General features: G+C 50.8%; 1 protein-coding gene across 2 annotated transcripts in view; it reads right to left on the reverse strand.

The window, feature by feature from the left end:
• The window catches only part of NPEPPS (aminopeptidase puromycin sensitive), a 36,163-nt gene extending 20,579 nt beyond the window's left edge, over positions 1-15,584 (reverse strand). The window contains exons 1-2 of one of the 2 annotated variants that reach the window (XM_040537104.1): positions 15,145-15,584; positions 6,688-6,772 (exon numbers count right to left, since the gene is read on the reverse strand). In XM_040537104.1, the coding sequence (XP_040393038.1) occupies positions 6,688-6,772; positions 15,145-15,267 (208 nt within the window). In that variant the 5' untranslated portion in view covers positions 15,268-15,584. Of the gene's footprint in view, positions 1-6,687; positions 6,773-13,779; positions 14,136-15,144 lie in introns of those variants that run through there. The other variant, XM_040537105.1, reaches the window with a different exon arrangement.
• Positions 15,585-17,689: the final 2,105 nt, after the last annotated feature.

Here is a 17,689-nt window from a genome sequence, read left to right on the forward strand (position 1 = left end):
AGACAACTAAATTTAGCACATTTACTTCAGAGCATGAAGCCACAGCCTCAAACCACCACCTCCACGCTCCGTCCACCTCTGAGGCACATACTGCCTTCAGAACGCTGCCTCCTACCTGGCAGAGGGACGTCTGCTGCTGCGTGAGTGCTGAAATCTGTGCTGCCCAATTGTCAGCTGGCGCTAAGAGCAGTGTCCTGCACGACACCAAGAAAGCTGGAAACAACTACTACAGCCCTGCGGCAGGATTCTTGCTAATTATTCTGAACAGGATGCTCATGATTTAAGTAATTTGTGGATCTCAGTTTGAAAAGCACACCAATAGCCACAGCAAGGTGTTTTCGTTTGGTTTTAACCACTAAGAAAAACTCAATGTTGATTTTATTTAAAAATTGTCTTCAGAACCAAGGACCTACCTTGGAGTTTGTATACCATTCAGCAAGGGCATCCAAAATCAACTGAAATATTAAGCAGTATGGCATTTACACAGCATTTGGATCTATTTGTAGATGCAAACATCTGAACTATGAGGCCAAGCTGGGTAGCTGGGGGAGGGAATCATTATACAGAAATTAAACTGTCCTGCAGCGTAGGGATAGCAGAGCCAAGAGAGAATACCTCGTGTTGCTCCCACCTTCCTAACTCACCAAGTGCCATCACTGCATCCCAGGTGATGTACAACCAGGCTCCTTCAACCAGAAACCTAAAATAGCTGCAGAGGGTCTTGCTGTGCAAAGTCCTGCTATCTTCATCACCCGATACTTAACCACCAACACTTAACCACTGCAATGACTACCTGTCTTTAAGGACACAAACCTGAATCAAAACAGCTTAGTAGGAAGAACAATGCTTTCTACCACACATCAGTGCCTTGGACTAACGAGCTGGGTAATCTCGGACACAGCAACGCACCCTTGTAGGGTGCTTAATACAAATACTTGCAATAAAAACAATTCTGGCTCTAAAGACATACAGTACAGACACAAATTCAAGAGAAAAATATCTTTACAGGACTGAGAACTCTAGACAGTCTGTACTGAGAAGTTGCAAGATTTAAATCAGCTCTAAGTGGGATGGGACACATCATTTACACTGAATACGTGCCTCAGCCATCAAAATTCCAGCAAGCCTGAGTACATCCTGAGACAGCTCAGTGCAAGAAGGTGGAAACACTTCCCTCCAAGTACTTACGGCAACCCCAAAACGTCTGTATCTCTTTACAACTTCTACCAGAAGCAATTTGATACCAAAGACAAACAATACCGGGATTTCGGGACCATGGTTATAACCCATGGAAACTGAAGTCGGGAACAACACGCATTATGCAGATCTTCCGCCAAACATTGACAATGAATATCAAACTTCTCCCTCCTCCTCTCCCAAACACAAAGCCCTCATAAGCGGAGCTGAATCTGTAGCTCCACTACTTTAAGACCTTTCTCACCTGCACTGGAAAGCCATAGGAACGACAGGTAAACGTGAGCACAAGATGAAGGCGAAGACCTTTAGCTCCCTCCCTCCACCAGCCTGAGAAGCCACATTAACACATACTGCAAGCTGCAGAGGGCTTCCCCCCCTCATTTCATAGTGCTAGATCCCAGCTGCTCGAAGGTCAAACGACAACTAAACAAGTTAGAGCTCCAACAGGCTGGAAGCAACCATTTCCTGGGAGATGCTGTGCTCTAAAATTGTAGAATATAAACAAAAGGTTCAAAGATACACCGACTATTCAGCGCTAATTTAATCCACAGCAAAAGAACCATAGAAAACCATCAGCGATACTTTCTGTAGTTTGAGAGAACTGCTTATAACAAAGATGTAATTGCAGTAAAAGGCCGTCTGAATTCCTAACACTGTTGAATACAAAAGCTCCTGAAGAGAACAACACAATTTTGGCAGCCTACTAACTCCGGAGAGTTTGGCACGGCAAGGTTGCAAGTTAATCACTAGCACATTAGTGCACAGTCTGGACCACGTTGCATGAGAAAATAAAAAGTGGCTGGTGCTCGATGCTTTTGGAAAAAATGAATAAAGAGCAGACCTAGCAGCTCTCCCTAACTCAGGGCACTACGGATCAAATTTTACAACAACATTTTAAACGAGTTACAGTCCTACAAAGTACTTCCTGAAATCGCATGGTAACTAGACGGATACATCAATTAATGATTCCAATTTCTGTATTACATACTTATAAACGTGGATCCTAGCCAAAGGTTTTAACCAAAGTCAAATGTACATGTATTACAAAGCGAAGACAAAGCCAAGTGGAAATGATGGAATTATAAATATCATAAATCAAGCTGACTGTAAAAAATGTTGCCCTACACAGGCAGGTTTGTTTCCCCCCAAGAAGCCCCCCCCGTCACTGGTAATGGAAGGTATGGTGGCTTAATGAACTTGTACTCATCAGCTGAGCTGCTGTGACAGTGCTGCGTGCTCTCTTTGCCTACTCTACCTGCAAATTAAACACTTTAGCTTAAAGCATCTACACGCTGACATGTCATATGCTATCCTTCTGCATTAGCGCTGAACTATGCCGATGCCGTTCCTGAGAACACTCTCAAGTGCTGTCACATCTTTTCGCAGGTCTCAAACTAGTGGTTGTAAAATCCTTTACAGGAGCCAGAAATATTCTCACCTATCTGATATTCCCAAACTATGCCAGCGCAGCCCAGACCTCTTTAAATAACCTACCATTAAAATTTCTGTGTCACATCAAGTTCCTCTCCAGAAGAAAGGATGAAAACGGGCTTTTCTACAGCAAAGAAAGGTTTCACAACTGGCTTAACAAACCCAGTCTGCTGCAGGCAGGGACAGCGGTCTCACGTTCCCCACCTGGCCCCAGCTGCATGTCCCCGTTCCTTACGCTGGCACTCACGCAACCACCACGATCAGGAAGGTGATCTGTCTCCAGGCTGCCTTTTTCCTTTTTCCCTTCCTCCTTGTAGAGGCAGTTTTCAGGCAGAGCAGAATCCTCACCCACGTGGCTGTTCTGCAGAAGGAACGTTAATGCCAACAGAAGGACAAGCCTCGTTGCCCCTTCCCGCAGCAGCACGGTTTTAGAGCACCTCACATTGGGGTGGAACAGCAGTGATCCCAGGCCACGGGGATGCATTGCTTAGATGCACTTGGGCCACACTGCTTAACTTCTGATAAGCGCTAGTGATCTTCTGTTGTCATTTTTAAAAATCAGCTGAGGCTCTGGTGTAACCACACCGCTTTAAGCACTAGCATCCAGGCAAGTCCCTGCAATCCTACGAAGGAAAAAAAATAAAACAGGTTCTGGCCTTAAAACCTTTTAAAATATGAAGTGCAAATCAAAGTTCACTCGATTATTTCTGCTAAAAAAAGCATCGTTACAGTTGCTTGTAGTCTTCGATACGAAATTGGCAATTACTACTCCCTAAGCATCTCTACATTTAAGAAACTGCATTATATCTCCCAGCATCTGAAAGATTATCCAAGCTAAACAAAGACAATGTAATACACTGCTCACAACTCCACCACAATTCCACAGCTCCTTGATGGAGATTCATGGGAAGCTCAAACTGCGTAACGTCCAGTAGGGATGAAACTCAGTCCCTTAAAATTTAACTTTAAAAGCAACTTGCGTGGGTATGCCTTTTCACTTCTTCACTCAGCTGAACAAAGTCAACCATGTGGACTAAAGCAGTACAGCACGCGTGTACCTAGCCACTAGGACGGCACTGTAAACATTTGACTACAAATGCTAAAAACTAGCTTCTTGAAAAACAAAAATAATTGCTTGTTACGACTAGCGGGAGAAGCCAATCATAACTTCAGCAGAAAAAAACTCAATCTTTTTGTTTGAGTAGCCTTGTTCCATTACAACATAACTGGCACAAACGGCAAATGCACATCCTTCAGTTACCATCACTGCACTTAATTTTGTAACAAAACAGGGAGCTTTTTTGTTCCAAAGTACTGCATGATCAATCTCTTGGTTTATTCTTCACTAACATTCAACCGTGGATTATGTAGCAAAAAATTTTCACTTTGACGTTAAAGCTTCAGCAATTGTTCCTCAGCTTCCTGTTGAATTTTGGGAAATAACCTGATTTCCTGGCAAATCTACATTAAAATTCCAAAGACCAAGTTCTACCCTCTGCTGTATTCGTCTCTAGAAGAATGGATAGGAAGAGAGGGAAAACACGGCCCACAGCTCCAGTTAGGAGTTGCGCTGTTGCACAAACCACAGTGCACTCTAAACTACCAAGAATCATTAGCAGAAGAATAAACTCTTCTGCACAAGAGTCAACAGATCAGCTCCACAAATGAAGGAAGGATATCTGGTGAACAAGGTCTCTCCTTCACACAGCTGCTTTTCAGAACATAACCACACTTGAAAGAAGAGAGCTGACCGATTACCTTCTCTTTCCCACGGAGGTGCAGAAGTAAATGGGGTAACAACTTCCCACCAGAGCCTTTAAGGAGGAAACGTCACGAACATTAACTCGATTTCAAATATTCTACACAGGCAACACGAAAAAGCACCTAAGTAACTAAATCCAACTGATCTGGCTGATTTCTGTTGCTTCACTGGACTACATTCCGTATTCTGTTTTTGAGACCACTTATAAAATTACCGTCCAAAAGCTGTGCACAATAGAAGCATTAGTAAGACTGACTCGATCTGTATCAACAGGTGCCAGCAAATAGTCTGCCAATTTCATGCAATTTTACTTCCAAAGCCATTATACTAGTTGGCAGCTTACCAAATTGAAAGATATGTTTTAACCCCATGAAGCCAGAGTGTAGTTATAGAAAAAATGCAGGACTACACCTCAACCATTTACGTTACAGCAGTTTGAGAGGTGAGTGCCTTTACCACAGCCAGGAGCTGTACTCGTATTCCTCCGTGCCCAGTGCCATATTCAAGCCTATCTGAAAATCAGAATGAAGGAACCGAGGCCACGGAAATTTATTTCCAGTTTACTCAGTTTAAAGGCAAAAAAAAAGTCTCCCTTAAGCTCTGCTATTAATACTTCAAAGTTACAAGGAGAGAGTATTGCTGTTAAAGAACATAAAAATAGACCCTGCAGGAGAGGAAAATCAGCTCTGAAAACAAAAAGATAAAATAGAGAGGGTGTGTGTATTAACTTTCCTTGACTCAAGCAGGAAGAGATTATTCCTAGGCACTTTTTCCCATTTATTTTCATTTTCTCAGGGATAAAATAAAAAATTAAAAGGAGGTCTGGGCCTGCGGCAGAGTGGCAGCTGGACCAGACTGCAGACACGCTCAGCTTATTACCACCTTTCTCGTTATCTCCTCATTACTCCATGGAAGAAAAAGCTCTGGGAGTGCCCACACACCCCTGCCAGCAGCTGGGAACAGCAGGGGTATGGCCAGCACCCCGCTCCTTCGCTGCCCAAACCTCCCGGCGAGGCTCCTCCTGCTGCCAGCTCTGCTCCCCAACACGCCTGCCCAACGCCGCTTCCTTTGGATGGGGGTCCCCGGCTGCTCGAGCACGGCTCAGCTGCTCACAACTGCACCTAGGGAGCCCTCCTGTTACTGTAATGCTACGTTAAAAGAAAGTCAGAGCGATTTAAATGCAAAGACTCACTGCAGAGGTTTCGTTTGCCAGGTAAAAACTCATCAGCCACAGGACAGCCGTGAGCGAGCACTGCAACAAGAACCAAACGGTCCCTACTGAATCCGGAGAGATAAGGTTCTTCTTCTCTGGGTGTTGAGAAACAGCTCTGAGATCACTGTGCTGGAGACATTTCACCTACCCAAAGGAACACCTTCCTCCTACCTGTCACCACGGCCATGCCTGCAGTTCACAGTCATGGTTTAACACTGCTTCGTGACACCACTGCAGCGCTTTCCTCACGGAAAGGAAACTGTGAGCCTTTTGTTGTCTGAAGAATTTAACACACAGTTGTGCCTCACGGACCACAGAGCTGCCAGGCTCGAAGCAGCAGAGGCTCCACAGCACCACAAGAAGACTTCGCACGCCTCCAGCACGTCGCTCGCTTTCGAAGAGCTGATTTTCCAGATCTTAATCTTTTCATGCTTTAATTGCTGAAACTTCTTTTGTGCCTGATAAACCTCCTCTAAACGCAATTGCTGATGACATCAACTACCGAAAGTGTTACAAATAGGTGCTGCTGCTTTTGTTTTTCCAGAAACTTCCAGTCTTTCACTGAACTGTACCCAGCCACTGTCTCCTACACACAAACACCTCTTTCCATGCTGCCATACACTAGGGAAATACTGCTAAATGTCAATTAAGTGTTTTCTGTACTTTTGCAGACCCTTCATAATGAGTATTTCCCACTGCAAGCCACTACTGATACATTTTCATCTGAGCCCTTGGTGCAGATTTTCTCAGTGTTGCCATGTCCACAGGTACAGATCATGTTTTTACACGGTATCTGCTATACAAACAAATAGCAACATCAAAATAGTCGTCCTTTTGCCTGTGAGGCACAGAGGTGACAGTACAACAGACTTCATGGAAGTGTGAGGTAACTTTTTTTGAAGCATAATGCAAACGGTAGGGATGAGAAAAGAACGAAGGCTAAATAACTCATTCTGTGCTTTACAGGTAGATTACCTTCTCCGACTATTATATATTTTTGCAATTGAAATTAACCGTTGGCAACGACACATCAAAAATGAAACGGAATAACACGTAAAAACACCGGCAAAAAAAACAATCCTACCTTCGTCTCCCTCTGGCGCATAGGAAGCTGTAATAATGTCAATGTCAGCACAGTTCATCACAATTTGGTTGGTTGCATGCTTCACCTGTAAGAGAAATTGTATCATCATCAGGAAGAAATGGTGTGCCCTCCTCCTCTGTGCTCCCTCGGGTAGGCATGCCCAGCCTCCATTTAATCTACAACCCCTACATCACCGAGTGTTTGAAATAAAAGGTAGGGCTCCAGACTGGCAAAAAAGAAAAGGATTTTCCACTGACTGCTCTCATTCTTTCTGGAACATGCGCACTCGAATCACGTTCCAGCCATCTAGACCTACTTATCAATACCGTAAATTATTTAAGGGAATGGACTGCCTGTTAAAAATCACTATGTAAGCCTGACAATAGGGCCCTTGTACATGCCTGGGAATCCAAGACCAATAAAAATAGATAGAAAGCTGTAGGCTGCCTTTTAGCGACAACCTTCAGGAGACCGTAGTGCAAGTGGAATGCTTTTGAACACAAAACTACATCTTCCAGAGACCAGAAGCCACACGACCTACAGTACAGCGTTCTAAGCTGCTGACACTATAGGAACTGTTTAGGTTAAAAACATCTGCCAAGAAATTCGCCTTTACATTTTCCTGAAAGCTTTCCTTCTGCCAGCTCTTGGCTACACATTCTTTGCTTTATTTAACAAGTGGCCAGCTCCCAGCGTAGTAATAAACTGCCTCAACGTGCCAGCTTTCTGTTTGGATGCAAGAGCTTGAATACAGAGGAATTCAAATTAAAAATTAACTAATTACAAAGGGGCAAAATATTTGGGAACAAAACTAGGAATTACTCAGAAACTTATGGTTGAAGCCACCCGAACCACCACACTGGATGAGGCTGGTAATCCTGCTGGGCCAGGAGACAATTTCTGGCAGTAGGCGATACCAGAGCCTTAAAGAGAAGAGCAAGAAGTTCTGTAACAGCCAACTGCATTTTAACGTAGCACAAAGAACCTGCTCCCTACCCAGACGGTTCTTTCCTTAGAGCATACAGACTCATGTCCCTTTCTTTTTTTCACTGTTATGACCTAAAACTGCCACATTAACACCCGTGCTGTCGCCCTGGCTGCCCACGTCCCACCAGGCGATCCCGACGGCCTGCGATGGACACGGGCCCCCAGCACCAAGCGCTCCTCGTCCTGCAGGACCAGAGGATGCCAGCTGTGAAGTGTCACAGCCGAAAGGAAAACATCTCCTCCTGCCACACAGGAGCTGGTGTCTACACGGGATGAGCAAACAGAGGCGGGTACTCGGCCCCAAGCTGCTCTGCCCAGGCTCGCTGAAGAACGGTTCCTTAGTCATTGTGTACACAAGAAACAAATCTGAACCCGGTCAGCGACGAGAGGCTTAACAAACCTGAATGTGTAACCTGACAGGAGTGCCCACATCAGAAGAACGGCCCATCTAACCCAGCAATCTGTTAACCCACCTGCCAGCACCAGGTCCTCCACGGAAAGCCGCCCCCCGCCGAGGGCGGTCAGTGAGAGGCGAGGCTCCTCGGGGAGCTTCTTCACAACCTCAGTCACCAACTCTGCTTCCAAAGCAAACGTTTATGGCCCATTCCTAACAACAGAGCGTCTGCACAACAAACACCAGGCATGGCGTTGCGTTTTTCGCCGAGCGTGGGGAACCTTCCCAAGCCCCGCCGCCAGCACGCAGCGGCGCAGCCCCGCTCGTTTTCTCCACGTTGCCTCTTTAGGGTCATAAAACCAAAAAAAAGTTACCTAAGGATCTCGGTGCAATCCTGAAGCAGGGGTACAACGTACCCGGCAGGCAGGAACCAACAAACTGACAGCTGAAGGGGCTGGGGCTGGACTGGGTACTTCAGCCCAGAGCCTCAGTCTGACCTGTCTGCTCCATTTGGGTGCGTGCAAGCACAGGATTGCAACACCTCCCAGACCAAAGGTCCGTGCCCAGTGGCTTTCATCACAACACTAAGGTTTGGGGGTTTTCAAGGAGGTCTTCTAAAACACAGAAAATCAGGATGAGAAAATCTTTTCATAAATGTACTTGTAGAGACCTTTATTCAATCTACAAATCCAAATCTCTCTGGATTAAGAATTCAAGATGCATCAGTAGTCGTCCAAACTGCAGACAATACTGGATTTAACAATAGGCTTGGTCTGCAAAAAATGAACTCTTCTGAGGACAGAAGAATTTTCAGCATAGACTGCCTGCAAAATAAGAAGTTTACATTTAAGCAGAGACAAATTCAGAGGCTCCTTAGAAAGGCAATTACCTATTCTTAGACTTTCCTTACCTCCTACAAATACCAAGCCAGTTTTACAAAGGAGCACAACAAGCTAGAAAACATCTAAAGGGACTCAGTGAGCCAGTAGCTTGAAAAATGGTTACCCTCCAGCTCTGAAAGATGTAGGGCAAAATTCAGCGCACGGATACGAATACTGACCACGTACTGTACGGCACACTTCTGAGCCTCTCATAATTTAATTGTGGAAAAAAAAAAGTTTTCATATTGGCACACAGGCCCTAGCGTAAGAGCCTCCTCCCTCTGCTCCACAAAAATGATGAAGCACAGACACACCTGTAAGAGCAAAACCAAAACAAAACCACGAACCGCCCAGCATACCTCTCCTATGACCATTTTATCTCATGAGAACCTGCAGACTGATCTTAGGGACACCGTGTGCAGCAGGAAGATGAATGAACGTGTTTTACTGCGAGTGAACCTTGAAATCGCTTTTACATTTCTGAGAAAATTATTTTCTGGAAGGCAGATATTCTGTTCACGCAGCGTTTTTCCATGAACGCCATCATATTTAAGAGGCAAAGCAGCACCTCGCTGCATAAGGTATAAGCGCTCGTGAAACTGCACAGATGTGAACCATCCCCCTGCTTCACCTTGCTCTGCGACGTAATAAACCCACTCTTCAGCAAGAGGAGGCCAATCAAGGTAATTTAGTGTAAAAGAAGGAGAAGGTAATAAATGCCAACCTACAAATGGCCACAATGGAAGCAGTTTTGCCATAAGGCTGACACACTTAAGAGCAGCAGATGAGCTAAGATCAGTATCTGGAATGCAGGAACCAGTTTCAAAACCTCGAGCGTGTTGCTTCCCACGAAGCTCCAGCGGCATCCGTCAGAACTCGGACACCCGCCAGGATCAGCCCAAGGCAGGTACCAGAGGCAGGGCTGCCCTGCGACAAGCCAGCAAACCCCAAGCCGTCGACCTCTGTTTCCCACCCCCTGCGCATCCATCTTCATGCTCAGCACTTGCTTCTTGTCCATCTTCATGCTCAGCAGTTGCTTCTCGGAAGGAAAATCTCACCCAACAGGAGACCCACAGCCTAAGTTCCTTCCGAAAGTTTTCCAAGGTAATATCATTCGAAACAGGAGACGAGCTAAAAAGGCCAATTATTTGACTATTATTCATACTACAAAACATGAAATCACTCTCACCTTAGTGCTACATAGCTCCTTTCCCCGCTCACCTCCACGTTACGTTTCCCACTGCGGAGACACGAAGCTCGCTGGCAGGAGCCACCAGCGCGGTCTCACCTAAACTCTTATTCTCAAAGCACGAAACAATGAAGAGGTTTTCAAAACTCTGCCAAATATGACTCAAAGATGCTGTACAGCTTTTTATTTTCACTAGTTATCAGATCAGGAAACGACCTGATGGAAAAAATGGTTTTAGGACATGAGAAACAGGATTTTGAATGGCCTCAGCCAACGCCAGCCTCCCTGCAGCACAGAACGAGGAGCACCGAAAGACCTGCTGCCGCCACGACTGGACGATCTCTGGAGGTCCCTTCCAACCTCAATCCTTCTGTGACTACTCTGCAGAGCCGCTCACAAGACGAGGGAGGTCATTAAAGTCTTGCTACTCTCAGCCTCAGAACGCTTCCCTTAACGTAGCATCATAACAAGCACGTACGCTTGCAGCATTTTACTCTCTAAAAAGTCAAAATTACTTCAGTCCTGTCCTAGGATTTTTTTTAAAGAATTCCTAAATGCGAAGAGAAAAAAAAGTTGCATTAATTTGCATCTAGAGCAAATTATGGTAGCCGAGCAGTACACTTACCGATGCCAAGACTGACTGGCTCTCTGGAGCACCTCACTGCGTTCCAAGGAGCATTCAACCGCGTTCACCCGCAGCAGCCACACATAGCTCAGAAGTGTAGAATTCGCACAGGCAAGTAAATCCCTTTCCAGCTATGATTAATGCAATCATCTTAGCCTTGTGAATTACAGAACTGAAAGGGCCCTTTCTGTGAGGGAGAGGAGCAAAGACATTCCTACTTTTGAAGCTGGTGGCAGAGGGGTACGGAGCCCAGAGTTCCTGGCTGCGAAGGAGCAGACTCCAACACTCAGCAGGACACCTTTAGCGCTCGGATTACTCAAATTCAGACCTAATTTAATGCGCCACAAATGTAAGTTACTACGCTGGGTAACACGGCCGTGTATTTATACTGAACAACTCCCCCCGCCTCAGGAGATGCTGACCACAAATACTACACCTATTAATGGTTAATTTTTTCAAGGTTTAAATACACGAGTGTCACAATCAATCTTTAACTGGCGTGCAGCGAGATCAGAAGGCTGCACATCTTTAGCCTAGCAGATACTGCATAATCAACCTATAAAAAGCAACAGACGCAGGTTAAACACTGCTAAATATAACAGAGTATCTCTAAGACACATTAAAGGGACTGGGAAAGATACTCGAAAGAGCCATCCACCTTAGGTTGTAAATTCTTTCCCGCAGAAAACAGGTTGCTTTGCAACCAAGGAACACCTTCCTGCCGTTTGTAAGGAATGAATCACCACCACCCTCTCCAAAGATGGTAGTTTATGTAGTGGTTAATACCAGGAAGTCAGAACGCAGCCGTGTACCTTTCTCAAGCCCTGCACCGCTACACCCTGTGCCGGACAGGTGACTGTTCGGGGCCGTGACAGCACCGAGAGCTTCCTTTCAGAAGCTTAGAACAAACGTTGAACTTTGGGAGCCAGATGTTTGCTCCTGATGTGAGTTACTCATATTTGCCTTTGCAGCACGATGCTGAAGACCAGAAGGGCAGCACATCCCCTCTTTGTTCCAGCCCTCACTTACGCCTTCCAGGAGTCAAGAGCAGAATAGCGAAGCGTTGACCCAGGCAGTGAGTAATACAAGTGCGCTGCACTGATAACTACACCCCGAGAATCAGGGCTGTAATAATTAAATCTCAAGCTAACAGATGAATAAAGTAGATTAACAATTTCCAATCAAAACACCAAACCTTAATTGTGCTCATTCAGAAGCACTCACACAAGCCCAACAGAGCAGTTTCGGACCCCAGCAGACAACCTAACCAACAGACCGGTCACAGGATCGTACGGGCGGCTCTATTTCAGTTCCAGATCCGCAACCGACGCGCAGCGTCTGATCTCCCACAACCACATCGAGTTCGGTTCTGGCCGTGATAAATGAGTGATTTCACAGGGAACCTGCAAGGACTTTTGGTTTTTAAACTGTGATAAGTGGCAACGATAAATTACCAGTTTATGTAATTGCTACATAATTCCGCTGACTTCCAAAACGTTTGTATGACCACGAGTTACATTATTTTAAAATCTCAGGTAACCAAGCAGTATTTAGGCTACCAAACACTTAACAAGCTCAGCTGCAAATGCTAAGGAATTAAATTGTATCAACAGACAGATTACTGTATTGTTCCTTTATCAAGGAATGACAAACACTAGACAGAGGGCCAATCCCCTAACCTGAAAACTCGAAGTACCGTATTATTTCTTTTTAAGCCTTTGAAACCAACCTGGCCACTGTTGACAATGAAGCAACAGCTTTATCTTTTGAATCATGAAGGGCTTTACCCTCTGAAGCTTATTTGAAGACAACACATAGGAAGTGCAACATTTATTACTGTGGCAAAAAGACCAAGTGTTTTAGGTTATTCGTACATGCAAAAGCCTGAGTAAGTGTACTGCCCCAAAGCCAAGATTAGGCTATTTAACATTTTTTTAGGGCTTGGTGCTCAAGTTGAAAGACTTACCAAAATTCTACACAGAAAGCTGCCAAATCCTGCTTAAGGGCTGCGAATTAAAAACACAAACTCACTGATCAAGTGTTTACTTGTAATATCTTGACTAAGTATTGCAGCCTCCACTAATTCCAGTTTGCTATTAAATATGCAAAACAGCAAACACTTTTGAAGTACATAATGAAGTTTCCCTAATTTTGTCATTAATTATGATTGATTCCAGTGTCAAAGTTGCAGTACTCGCCATGCAAGTCAGAAAGCATCCCTCTTTTAAGTATCTGAGGCAAATTATCATTTGTCTAGCCATTATCATATTGGAATGGGACATCTATCATATTGGAGGGGATAATTATACTTAATTATATATAAAAAAAGATACCTGGACCTTCAAGAGTAGGCCACGCATCTAATACTTACTTTAATTCCTTACCCAAAATTTTGACAATTCAAAGTTTGTGTCTTACTGTTAAATCACTTTTACCTTGATGCGTGCACAATGCATGCCAAAGCTCTCAAGCACGCTGAAAACAGAACCCTTCTCTGATGAGTTCCACTCCACCTTATTAAAAGGTACTGGTACCAACAGCCAGCAAGTCCCTAATTGAACCAGTTAGATCAAAAAGCACAAAACTAATTTATTTTCTAGATTCAATCCCAAACCGGTAACAACCAACTAGCACACGCTAGCACGTTACGTTTAAGCAAGCCGTTCCCTTGTACAGAAAGCACCCTGCCCACCTAGCACGGTGCGTGAGCCGGTTGTTCTTCTCTCCACCAAGGTACAGGAGTCACCCTCTCGTTTTCTGCAACGTGCCTTTGCCATGCTTTGGACACCGGCGGCCCCAGCAAACCTCCGGATTTGCTCGAGGCACGCCAGCACCACCTCCACCTCCCCGCACCTCTCCTGCACTTGGCGTGCATGCGCCAGGGGATGCAGCCTCGCGAAGGTTCCCCAGTCTGTGGCGTTGGGTTACTCAGAAATTTAAGAACACAGATTTTAGGCACGTTTTTTAAAACATCACCTCATTTTTCCTATTTCTGCCATGGGAACATCATGCTCGCCATGTGCACTGCGTTTCTTACAACCTTGAACCCTCCGGAGCAATATTCTTCCTTATGCCCTCCGCTGGTAGGAAAGTCCAGGATTTCGCGTTGTCAGGTGGTGCCCGCTGCTCTGGGAGGCTATTGAGCAATCCCCGCACAGCGGGGCGTTAAACATCCCAACGGGGCGAAAATCCACGCACCCAACGCCACCTCCACGAGAAGCCTGCGAACTGTCGTTATTCTTGGGATTCAGCCGAAGTTTCCGCGGCCGCACTTCAGCGCTGCTCCCTTCTCCGCGGCGATGCTGGCTTAAAAAGCCGCGCTCCCCTCCCCCCGAGCGTTATTTTTAACCGGGGCGATTGCAGTGATCCCATTTACAGCGCGGCCCCGCAGCTGGAGCGGGGCTGAGGAGCGGCGGCTGGGGCGTGAAGACAGGAATAGGCGGCCGGGATTAGGAGGGAAGGGACGGGGAATTTCTCGGGCGGGCGCTGCCGGCCGGGCTGAGGGGCTGCCACCACGGCGAGCCCCCAAAGCCGAGGGCTGGAGCCGTGACAACCCCGGGAGCCGGTTCGCGTTCCCAGCCGTTCCCAGCCGCCGTTCCCGTGTCGCCCTTACTCATCCCTGCTCATCCCCCTGCAGCTCCGCGGCGTCACGAGGCCGCGGCCGGGCCCTTCGCCCTCCCGGCCCTGCGAGGCGCTTCGGGGCCTGCGGCCGTGCCCCCGGTGCTGCCCCGCCGCGGGCCGAGGCCTCGCCCCGCTCCCAGCCCCAGCCCCGTGCCCGCACTCCCCCGGGAGCGCCTCGGGCCCTCCGCCCGGCCACCGGGGGGCTCCGGCAGCGCCCGGGAAGTCCCCGCGGCTCCGGGCGGCGGCTCCGGGAGGACGCGGAGGGGACCGGGGGGCGACCTGGGCACGGCCCCGGTTCCGCGGGGAGGGCGCGGGGCAGCCCCCGGGCCCCGCCGCGCTGCGGCCTACCGCGGCGCCGCACCGGGCGGCCCCCGGCCGGGCCCGGCGGCACCGAGCAGCGGCCGCGGGGCTGGAGCGGGGCCGGGCACCGGCTGCGGGGCCGGGAGGGGCGGCACCGGGCGTTCCCCCCCCCTCCACCGCCGCCCCCACCCCCCCGGGAGCGTGCCGCCACCCCCCCCCCCCCCCCCCCGGTACCGGGCCCCTCCCGGGGGCGGCGGCGGGGCGGGGCCGCCGGGCTGCGGGCGGGGGGCGCCCGGTGGGGCCGGGGGGGGATTGCTCCGGGAGGCCGCCCTGCACCTGCCCGACCGCGGCACCGCGCCGGGGGCTGCCCGCGGGCAAGGGCCGGCACGGGGGGGGGGTGCTCGGGGCGGCGGCGGCGGAGGGGGGGGGCGGGGGTTGGCCGGGCCCGGCCGGGCCTCACCTGCACGGCAGCCTCCAGCTTGCCCTCGAAGGTGAAGTCGATGAGGTCGGGCTTGAGGCAGAGCCCGTAGTTGAGGGGGCAGACGTCGGCGGGGAGCCGCTCGAAGGGCCGCTTCTCCGGCATGGCGGGGCGGCACGGGCTGCGGGGCTGCGCCCCCCCGCGGCGGGGCGGCGGGCAGGGGGCGGCGGCGGCGGCGGCGGGGGGAGGAGGAGGAGGAGGAGGAGGACGGGGGGGGGAGGAGGGCGAGCAGCGGCAGCCGCGGGCTTCCAACCGGCGACGCGGCGGCCCCGCACCGACACGGCGGGCGAGCGGCGGTGGCGGCGGGAGGGAGGGGCGGGGGCGCGCGCGCGCTCCCGGCACGAGGCGGCCGGGGAGGGGAGGGGGGAGGAGGAGGGGGAGGGACGGGGACCGCGCGTGCGCGCGCGGCGGCGCCACGCGGCCGCGCACGTAGCGCGGTGCGAGCGCGTTGCGTAAGCGGCGGGGGCGGCCCCGACCCGCCCCGGTGATGGGACCGGGGGACGGGGCCGCGCGCTCGGGGCCGCCGGGACCGGGCTCCGCGGGGCGCAGCCGCGGCTCGGGGCCCTCCCGGGGGTCCGGGGCCTGAGGCCTGGCTCTTGGCTCCGTACGGGCCCGGTCGGTGCCGCCCCTGCCCATACCGGCGGGGCGATGCCTGCCCGGCTGCCGGTGGCTCTCCCCCGGGGCAGGCCCCCTGTCCCCGGCTCGGTGGCCGCTTAGCCCCCGGGCCCAGTGCCGCTCGGGGAGCTGGGGCCCAGCCCCAGCTGCTGCCGGCCCCCCAGTTATGGAACTGTGGCAGCAGCTTAAAACCCCCTGTGCTCTGCAGCAAACCCCAGCGTGTACGCGGAGACGGGAGCGGCGAGGAGGGGCGCTGCCCTGGGGCCTGCTGTTCCCGTCCTCGGGCCTGCTGTACCTGCCCGGGCAGCTGCAGGGCGCGGGGCTGCTCCCTGTGCCACCCTGAGGCCGCTCCTCGCCTCCTCCTCCACCTCCTCCTCCTCCTCCTCCTCCTTCTCCTGAGCCTGACCTGCAGCAGGGGGAGAAACAAACCTGGGTGCTGCAGGACTCCCAGGAAACAACAGGGCTCGAGGTGCTCACACGGCCCTTGCTGTCTGGACTCACGCTCACTCGTTCCCATTTTGTCCTCCGAAGCCTAAAAAACCTCAGGCTGTGGAGCAGAGGGGAGCTGCTCTGCCCTCTCCTGCGGTGCGGCGAGCTGCTGCCTGCCCTGGGGTACCGCGGCCCCGTGGGGCCCGGCCGCGCTGCGGAGCGCTGCTGGGGCCTGTGGAAGATGCTATGTCAGGAATCTGTCTTAAAAAGCTATGTACACAACACAGCGAGCAGTATTTACAGGGTAATAAATGTCCCAAGTGGGTGATGTTGGATGGCTGCTTGGTTTCGTGACAAACACCAGCAGGAAGTTTAAAAATTCTTAATAAAGACTTTATATGGGAAAGAGAAGGGCGAAAAATCGAATTCCTCGGGAGGAGCGGTGCTGGGCCCGAGGCCCCGGCGGCCCAGCCCTGCCCTCGCACCCAGCCCTGCGTGGGCTCCGCGTGGGAGCCGCGGCTCCGGGCGCAGCTCTGCCGGGAACCCAGCGCGGCGCGGAGCGCTGACCTACTTCAGCCCCGGCCCCCCAAAGGCGGCGTGCCGCGGCTCTGCCGGGGCCGCAACCTCCCTCGTGTTCGGAAGGAAGCACAGCTTGCTGGGGCAGGAAAGCATTTGGCTGTTAATTGCTTTCTGCCGCTGGATATCACAGTTGCTCCTTTTCTTCTCTCCCCCCCCCCCCCCAAAAAAAAAAAGATTTATTTTCGCTAAAAGTGACATCTCACTGTTTAAAATATAAAGTAGCACCAAGCAAAGAGAGAGTGGGGATTTGCTGAGACCTGGAGGAGTCTGCAGCACGAACTGGGGCATGGAGAAAGTACAGACGGATCTTAGCACGTAATTATAAAAACCAAGCAGCTGATGAGCATGGGTTCATCTGGGGCTTCTCGGGGCCGCATTGTGCTACAGTGCCCCGAGGAGAGGGAAGGAGACAGAAGGAAGCAGCTGGGGCCGTGCGGGGCTTTGGGAAGCTCTGCAGGGCTCCGGGCGCCGCCACCCTCCCCGGCTCCTCCGATGCCTTTGAGCATCACCACCGTCCCCTTCCGCGGGGACACACGGACACGGGCAGACCGGTGGGACAGACGGCCGCCCGGCCAGCAGGAGAGACCTGGTGGGGCAGGGTGACTTTTCCCCCCGCTCCTCTCCCCGGGCATGCAGCAGGGTCAGCAGCGGGATGAAGGCAGGAGGGGATTGTCTCGGGGCTCTGCCTCCCACCCCAGGTCGCTCGGTGCCGCCGCTCGTGTGCCGTGGTGCCCGACGAGCCTCGCTGCACCCCCGGGGCCGCGGCGGCTGGCCCGCGCTGCTGCATTGTTCGATGACAGATGCTGCTGTCAGCAAGAATCATGACCGAAAGAAAGGAAGAAAGGAAGAGGGAGAGAAGGAGAGCCTCTGAGGAGATGCCCGGGGAAGCTGCCGCCTCTGCCGT

The sequence above is a fragment of the Cygnus olor genome, chromosome 25 (assembly GCF_009769625.2).
Source record: "Cygnus olor isolate bCygOlo1 chromosome 25, bCygOlo1.pri.v2, whole genome shotgun sequence".
NCBI lineage: Eukaryota > Metazoa > Chordata > Aves > Anseriformes > Anatidae > Cygnus > Cygnus olor.